At 30.8% G+C, this 9224-nt stretch overlaps 1 protein-coding gene across 4 annotated transcripts; it reads right to left on the reverse strand.

Moving 5' to 3' along the window:
* Nucleotides 1-2238: 2238 nt before the first annotated feature.
* LOC124440696 (glutamyl endopeptidase-like) lies at nt 2239-9224 on the reverse strand. Of its 4 annotated transcripts, XM_046991120.1 has the most exons (4): nt 8980-9224; nt 8823-8881; nt 6903-7379; nt 2239-3009 (listed from the first exon to the last, which is right to left on the reverse strand). In XM_046991120.1, exons 3-4 carry the CDS (start codon nt 7333-7335, stop codon nt 2633-2635), a joined length of 810 nt encoding a protein of 269 aa, XP_046847076.1. In that variant the 5' UTR covers nt 7336-7379; nt 8823-8881; nt 8980-9224; the 3' UTR covers nt 2239-2632. The 4 variants fall into 4 exon arrangements, with proteins under 4 accessions (XP_046847076.1, XP_046847077.1, XP_046847074.1 ...); XM_046991121.1 differs by lacking the exon at nt 8823-8881 and having other exon boundaries at nt 6903-7359; XM_046991118.1 differs by lacking the exon at nt 8823-8881.

Genomic DNA, 9224 nt, shown 5'->3' on the forward strand with positions numbered 1-9224 from the left:
AAAGAAATTATCAAATAAAAATAATCGAAAATTACTTAAGAACACAATATCTTTCGTGATATCACGTATATATGTAATTCTGATAAATGTCTGATAGATGTAGTGTGATATATTTTTGTCTAGTTTATACAATTTAATAACAACAATTATCAGCAATATCATCTTGTAGCTCATGTGATCCAATTTAGTTAAATAATTTAACAATATCGCTGATAAACTGTTATTATAAATAGCGTACAAGGTCATGCAACAATATTATTAAGATATATGAATTATATTAATATATGCCATAGTCAAATGTTAGCTATAAATCATGCATTGATCAAAAATTGAATGCCACGCACTTTTACTTGAGGAATATTGTTTTCCTCATCTTAATTGAACTTCATATGTTTTGTTTCAAGTTGATTTATTACTTTGTTGATTTGTGGCGTATAATTGAGCTGTCTTCTATCAATTATGCGTGTTAATAGTTTTGCACGCAAATAAAAGTTGGTATCTTTCGTATCTTGTCTTTCTTATCACTGATGTATAATAGACTTGGTATTTCAAATGTACTTCCTCACCAACTCCTATTCGGATTGATTTTCACTTTGATAAATTATTTATCTATTCTATTGTTTTCATTTTTGTCAGTTGTGTTTACCATTGCTCCGATGCTTTAATTTGATAATGGTGTTGAAAGTTGAAGTAATTATCACAGCAAGCAATTCATTCCTTCAGTCCATGGGTCTGTTGCAAAGTCTATTTAAGGCAAGGATTGTGTTTAAAGAATTGTTTCCATCAGCTAATGCATATATGTGTAATTTGACATTTAAATTCTTTCAATTTCCCCTTAAGGGGAACATTGATATCGCTCTCTTTTAGTAATAGTTCTCGTGCTTGTCAACAAAACACACCAGGTTAAATGAGAGAGTTTTTTGTTTGAATTGTTTGAAAGTTTGGTTCGGTCATGCATCCGCCAATACACAATTGCATATAATCAGTCTGCAAAAATAATTTCGTTTGTAAGCCATTTCACATGCAGACACTGTAGTTTGTGACTACATAAACTTAATTTCTGTTTCTGCTTTTGCTTGTTTTAAGATCTGTGCTTAAAGAAAGGAATATGTTCAATAATCATTTCGAGAGTTGAGAATATGAATATGATTATGGACGTAATTAATCAACAATATTACCAGATATGCTCGTTTGTAATGCAATCTTAAAATGGAAAGTCCTTCTTGGTATAATTATTTTATTAGTCTGTATTGGTCTTTTCTTTGCACTATTTTGTTATGTTTATTAATTTACTTCATTGTATTGATTAGTCAAACAGTAAAGAAAACAGTAGCTGCAATGGAAAGGATATGTTTGTAATTTGTATGAAGAAAGTTTGGAAAACAAGTTGACGATGTTTTGGTCAACGCAAAATTGGTCATATCATGCAATTGTTTTCTTTGATGATTTTCTGATGTCGTCTGCTGTTTTCCTATTTGTAATTAAATATGGACTTGTTAAATTGCCTTAGCAAATCAATGACTTTTGTTTATCTATTTTACTGTTGTTTTTGGTTTATAGCTAAAATTTAAAAAAAGAATTTTTTTATTTCTCTGCAAAGGAAGTTGGTCTCTACACATGCATGCTTCTTTATTGCTGCAATTAAAAATATCAAAACATCTTGTTTATACAAAGCTAAAAATATTTCATTTTTGCTTGATTTACCATCAGTAAATTTGACTCAATTAGCACCATTCATCAGCATGCATGCATTATGGTGATGAGCCTGCAATCCTTGTAGTTTGAATATGCAGTGAATTTCTAAAAACACATTTGTCATATGAATCATTCGAATAATGATTAAATAAATTCAAATTTTAGGAATTTTAAGCCATTTAACTATTTCATATAAATATATGTTGTTCAAAAATGATTTTTAATGGTTAATTTTAAATAATAACACGTTACCTTGCTGTTTTAGAGTAATTCCTCTTTGCAAAAGGAACTTTGTAAAAAAATTTTCAAGCTTACATGCATAGCCTATCCTTAGTTTTTGGGTTTACAGTGCAAATCAGACTCGTGTTTTCATGATGTTTGTTTGGGTCCTGACCAGAAACACTCAATCTTATAGCTAAGCTCAAGGCTCCAAGTATCATAGCTAAACGTTTGCTCTTGGATGGGACTACTATTTTCTGCAGCAGTACCATACAACGAGCCCAGTTTTTTTCTAAAAACACTAAAACTTTTCTGCAAACCTCGTGAATTTTTTCTCTTTAAGTATAAGAATATATTTGACGATAGAATTCATTAATAGCTATATGTACACTGTTAATAGAAATATCACGTAATTTCAACCCAAATGAAAAGTAATAAATACGTTTGCTAAACGTGATCTATCTAAATATATACATACATTTTCATTTAGAATTTCTACAATGAGTGACAAGGTAGAACTAGTTCTGATGTCTGTGTATTTCTCGAATTTTTAAGAGTAATCCACTTCTCGTTTGTATGATTATTGAACAAGTTCAACCTGTCTGACAGTCTTGTCTTTTTGCCCAACGGCAAATTTTATGTACTTTATGTCTTGTCAATTTATTAATGACGACAAAAGAATGAAAGTGCCTTCCTTTTTTTATAATAACATTTGCGCTCACCACTGCAGTAACAGCGTACTTTTGAGCCCCAATTGAGTGATAGATACCAGAGCCAGAAGTCCCAATGATGCTCCGCATTTACTAAGGAATGTATATTTGTTATAAACTTTGTTAATACGGCACGAAGAATGCCACATTCGTCCATGACTACGTGATGGATAACCGTTATACTGTATTCCTAATCCAACCCTTCCTCTGCTTTTTTGAGGTGTCAAATAAGTTGAATACACAGGGTTTTTCAACTCCAACACAGCATAATCCTGGTCTACATAATGCTTTGGTTTATGAGCTTTTTCATATCTTTTCCAAATCTCTGGTGCATGCACTTTCAGAACTTTTACATGGTCAAACTTTCCTGATGCTTTTGGTATTTCTTGAAGAAAAAATTTTAATGTCATTTGAGTTTCGTTAAAGCGCAAGTGTTACATATAGTATGCCTAGTAATGATATTTTGTAGCAAATCAGAAACGTCTGTCAATTTCATCATGACGTTTGATATAATGGACAGAAATAAAATTTTTTGCATCTAGGCTTCACTAAAGATAAGGATTTGCATGTTGTCAATTTTTACTAAATTCCAGTACCCAAACACAGTTTTCTTCATACAAATTTTATATTGAATAATTTTAATTTTATATGGCTGCATGACTAAAATGTTTCCACGGTGATTTTTTATTCAATTTGACATTTAGTCGATAGACAGTATTTAGAATAAATATCAAATATAGTTCATTCTCAGTATGTTGCAAGACGATCGCATAAATTGGTTCTTTGTATAGAGATAATATTTCATATCAAAGTTTGCCATTGGTACATATGCACTCATGCAGCAGTTACAAGGCCATGTAAAGTTTCCGTTTCACAAAATTTCACAAAGGTGAACTTGCTGAATAGCTAAGGCGACTATTTATGATAAGAAGATTAACATGAATTTTTTCCATGCGCTAAGAAATATGCATGGAATTGTGCTTTCGACTCGACTCTTCTATAATTTAATAATTGAAAATTCAAGATGATAATTTGAAAACTAGTGATTTTAATTTTTTGACGGCAAAAATACTTGCTTAATTAATAGTTTGGCTGTAAAGCAAACCCAGGCAAAAAAGACAAACACAAATGCACATAAAAAATCGTGGATGACTTAGCATTCTCGTGCTTGTTGTCAAGATGGTTATTTCCTATTACACCATATGTATACATTGATCTTGTTTAACTTAAAGACGGTTATTTTAAGAAGATCTTCCCAATTCTCCGTCACGCAATTTCATCTGAACTAGCTATCATTTTTTCATTTGTATTCTGTTGTACAGAACATTAGTTGATCCAGCGTTCGTCAAAATGAGTTATGGCTGCCTAAATTTAAGTATTTTCAGAAAAACACTATTGGTTTTGAATTTCCAGACAATATAATTTTACCAATAGACATGCCTCTTAGGTGATTAGAAATGTAAGTATATTTCAAAATGTGCTGCCGTAATTTATTTTTGACGTACTCTAGATCCACTACAGATACAGAACACCTCAAGGCACCAATAGCTAGGCTTTTCGTGATAAAATGGTGCACTTTAAAAAGTCTTTGTTTTTTTTCAAAAAAATAAAATTGAACACAAATAAGCTTTGGTTGAGCTGAATATAGCAAGATTATGTTCATGATTAGTGATAAATGTTTTAACGTACACAAAATGCACAAAATGCAAAATGACAAAATGACAAATGCAAAATGAAAAATGCCAATATTGATTTCCAATATGTTCAAAATTAAAAAAAAACAGATACTGCATCATTTTGGAATGGTTTACCGACTATAATAAAAGAAAAAAATGCATAAGCCTCACTGCATTTAAAGGTATTTTTGACTGAGCTTGACTAAATATCACTTATTTTGTAAAATTGGTTATTTCATTTAGAATTATATTTTAGAAATAAAATAGTGCATACATAATTAGTTTCTTTGTACGTAATTGTATGAAACTTGTTATAATATTAATTTAATATTTTGACTTGCATGCATTTATATAATACAATTTATTAGTGTATTGAATTTTGTAAATACTATAAGTAAACGGCCACTTGAAAAACAGGTGCCTCCTGAAGAGTTACCGTTTTTAAATAATTTTAAATAATAATAATAATAATTATAATAATAATAATAATAATAATAATAATAATAATAATAATAATAATAATAATAATAATAATAATAATAATAATAATAATAATAACAAAATAATCATATGCAATCTGTCCGATGTATAACGTTCACATAGTCTACATACATAAGACAGATTTTCATTAATATGTGTGGCTTTGTTTATATGTCCTCCATTTCTAATAAAATAGATTATTTTAGATGCAAATGGCCACTCGGTTCTATTTCAAACAGTTTCTTTTTCATAATTTTCTTCGTTTAGCTCAGTATTTTGCGAAAGCTTTATGACGAAGAGTGCGGCATGTATGAAGTTAATAAGCTTATTGGTTTTAGTTGCAATCGTAACTTTATTTCTAATCTGAATAATTAATGCTATAAAACTAATTAGACGAGATTCAAATTATTATATTCAGTAAATATCGGAATTACATCTGTTTCATTTTCATCTGAACTCCATGTTGGCTTACTTTTATATAAATATCATCTGACATGCGAACAAAAAATGGACATTAAAAAAATTGGGAAAAAAAACTTTTATCGAATATTCACGCATTTAACCCTCTTGTGGTGGATTAATTTGAAAAAACAGACAGCGAGGATAATATTTCATGTTGTAAAATAAATGCTTCTCTTTACCTACTGCTGTTTTTTAAATTGGGTTATGTTATCAGTATCAAGATGATATGGATATTGCTTCGTTATAGACTCAAAAATTATTTTCTGAAATAAATTAGCTTTGCAATAACATATACAATGTGAATAAAAATCCTCACTTCAGCCTTTTGCTATAGGTTGGACTGACCAGCCTTTCTTTGATGAAATTGAGAGAGCTCTCTTAATTTGGGTTACTCATTAAAACGACTTCAAAGTTTAATTTTTAGCTAATAACTAATATGAATAGTGTAGAGAATTTGTTTTGATTTCAACAAACAAACTTCGCTTATAGGAAATTTGTTGAAGTAATCTTTTTGTCATCTGCCTAAATGGATCCAATAATGACGATTTCTTTATTGAATTTTAAACCAACATGGCGTAAATTAGCGATAACATTTTCTCTATCAGCTGTCAGACATAAATTTGTTGATACTGAGAACACAAAGTATGTCTTGGAAAGCGTTATTTAGATTTATTGGTGTTGTAAGTGATCTGATGTCAACCATTAAAGAAAGTTGAATTTGATTGGGTATGTCTTGGAAAGCTTTATTTAGATTTATTGGAGTTGTAAGTGATCTGATATCAACCTTTAAAGAAAGTTGAATTTGATTAATGAGAGGCTGTCCGCCAGTCGCAATAACATTTTGGGGTCTAAGGTGTTGAAATCATTATGATTGTTTTCATTTCTACTTCCGTAGCTAAAAAATAGTTGAGAAATTATAGGTGTTCGTCATAGGAAAGGAGACACTCCACGATACGTGATATATTTTAGACAAATGGCCTTTTTAGAACCTCTTCCATAGACATGACTGACCTTTCTGGACCACACCAATAAATATAAACGTCAAGCCAACAAACATTTTGCTCAGATTTTCATTATAGGGGTTTTATTGAGGTTTAAGAATATCTTAAGCTCGTCAAAATGCCATATACGGTTATCAGAATTTTATATGAGTGGATGAACTGAGATGTATGAGAAAGGTTTTTATTGAAATGGAGGTTAAGCTGTACATGCTATAGCATTTTTGTGTGTTATGATCACATTTATATTTGCACAAAAATAATTTGCCAAAATAAGCAATAGTAGGGGAGTGATGTATGTTTCATCTTCGAGGAGTTTTGTTTGTATAACAGATACTGTGGATTAAATATAGAATCTTTCAAGAGTAAGATTACACTATTGTTATCACAATTTACCCCTCCCACAAATAAATCCTGTGAAAAATAAGAAGTAATTGGAAATAATTAAAATGCAATGATGTAACTTCATGCCCGTATTTATGCTTTAAAACCGTTAACAAAATACAGACCGAAAAGTATTACAAGCAATTGTCTTGCAAATGGTCATTTTATCAATTTAAGTATTTAAGTATATGCACACTGTAGCCAACATGAAAAACATTTAAATGCTTTATTAAATATAAAAGAAGTGCGCCATTCTATGTACACAAATTTAAACTCACCAACAGTGATCTTGGACTTGAAGGATCTGTATTTGGATTTTTTATGATAAATGCAATGAGCGGCAGTGAGGACATGTCTTTCACTGATTAAAGTACCAGTGCATGAGCTTGAGATTCGAACTGCAGCATTATATGGTATTGTGTTCATTGTCTCTAATGGAACCTGATTGTAGGTAGTTGTGGATGATGATCTTTTCAGTCGCTCGGGTTTTGTGTCGTTTTCCTCAATAAGCAACTCCAGATCCAAATTTGATAATAAACTGTATGCTGCTACATTGTCGGTAAAAATCTTCCATGTTAGTTCTGTTTCTTCATCATCTTTTGTCTCGTTTTCCACTGTTAAGCTTTGAGTTGCCTTCAGTTCAGCAAACATCAGCAAGATAACAAACATTAAAGGAGCAGCTACAATTTTTCGCTTTCCAAATTCCAACATCTTCTCTCACACAATATTTTCTTTCTAAAATATGTTGTTGAGTTCTAAATCAAAAATAATTTACTTTATTTGTCGAGTAAACTTTTAAATTAGTCGAATTCAATATTCTTTCATTTCTTGTAATGTTTAGTTCTTGAGATAAAGATTTATATTTCCGATGCTATATATTTATATAATCGATAAGAGCTTTGCAGTTGATGAAGTGCTAACGAAATGTGATTACGTTGAAATTCACTTGACTACTTATATCCCATTGGCACTAACAGACTCGGGTATGGTTGGAATTGTATTCTAATGACGGTGAAGACAATTATCATTTTAAAATTCCTAATCAATCCATGTATAAATTACATGACGATTTTGGCTTCCTTACTTGGTATTGAAGTATTTGTTAAGGCATTTATTCAACCTTGGGGTACATGCCAACATTACGACAACACATAAAGCAAGCGACAGGTAGGTTATTCTAATCGTGGAACCCTACGCTCTTAAAATGACAGAAATTTAAAAGAACCATTCAGATCTCTTTCAGCTTGTCAATCATCTAAAAATAGCAAGAGCCTGGACACGCGTGAGTTCAAACATAAATCGTAAACAATGCTTTTTCTTTACCATAAGCAAGTGGTGGAACAAAATGAAAATTTATAACAAACCGTTTTAAGATATGGTTTGTTTTAGTGAAAATATTTCCATAATGTGCTTTTGTTGAAACTGGTAATATATCATCGACCGATTGGAATGTTAAAAGTTTATCCCTTTTATGTCCATATTCAAGTGTTGAAGATTGTTGCTCGAGCAAATTGCTGGGGGATATGGTCAGTTCATGCTGAGCTTCCATATGAGAAGCCACCTTTTGTAGCTTTAAAGATTTTTTGTCGAAATTATCTGAATTCGTAGCAATGAGTGAGTCAAAACAACAATATAGTTACTTATATTGTACGTCTGTAAAGATCAAGCAATTGTTGTGCTAGTATATTTTAAATTTTTGAATATAAATATTCCATTCTTCGAGAAGATTTGCTTGAATGTACATGAAAAAAGTGCGCCTTTAAGAGAATGATTTATGTTTATTGCTCTGAGCAAGCGATAAGTTCAATTTGCTATTTTTGACAGTTTTGCGCTATTAGCCGATAAAAATGAAGTGTATTGGTTACTGTTTTAACTTTGATCTGTCGTCAAGGCACGAGCCAATTAAAGTTAGCCAAGTAAAACGAATGAAATTATTTATCTAAGTTAGATTTTGGTTTAGTGTTTCTTATTCTCTGATTGCGTTTGAAACCCGAGCAGCAGTTACTAGTGACATATACAATTCTTATAGGTTGAATTTGCAACACCCGCAATGTCGCGTAAATTCTTGTAAATTTTTACCATGAAGTTTTGTAATGATATTAAACATTTTGAAGACCATTCTTAACGTAAAACAATAATGCAATAGTATTGTAAGAGGAATATGAAATAAACTATGAAATCATAAATAGAGAAGCTACCTCGAAAGTTAGTTTTCTTTTATTGGGGAATTTGTGCCAAACCACGAAACAACAATTGCCTGTCAGATAAGTTTCATTGCTAGCATGCTTTGTTTACACTCTATCATAAATGTTCAAAAATTTGATATATTACAATACATTTTCATTTGGCACCTACCAAAATGCCACCAGGATTTAATGAAGTAATTCTGCTTACTATATTTTGTTCCAGTGTATGGTAGCAATGGATATTGAAGTATTCTCCTTTATTGAAGTTGCTTATTTGACGTACGTAGCAATACTGAACAAAAATGTCCGAGGAGTTGAAAGACAGTCAGATAAACCCAGACTTGGTCGCGGATAAATTTTTTAGCAAAATGACAAATTAACTCCCTTTGGAATTTTAAATCTTATATTACTGCA

The sequence above is a fragment of the Xenia sp. Carnegie-2017 genome, unplaced genomic scaffold, assembly GCF_021976095.1.
Source record: "Xenia sp. Carnegie-2017 unplaced genomic scaffold, XeniaSp_v1 HiC_scaffold_2, whole genome shotgun sequence".
NCBI classification, from domain to species: domain Eukaryota; kingdom Metazoa; phylum Cnidaria; class Anthozoa; order Malacalcyonacea; family Xeniidae; genus Xenia; species Xenia sp. Carnegie-2017.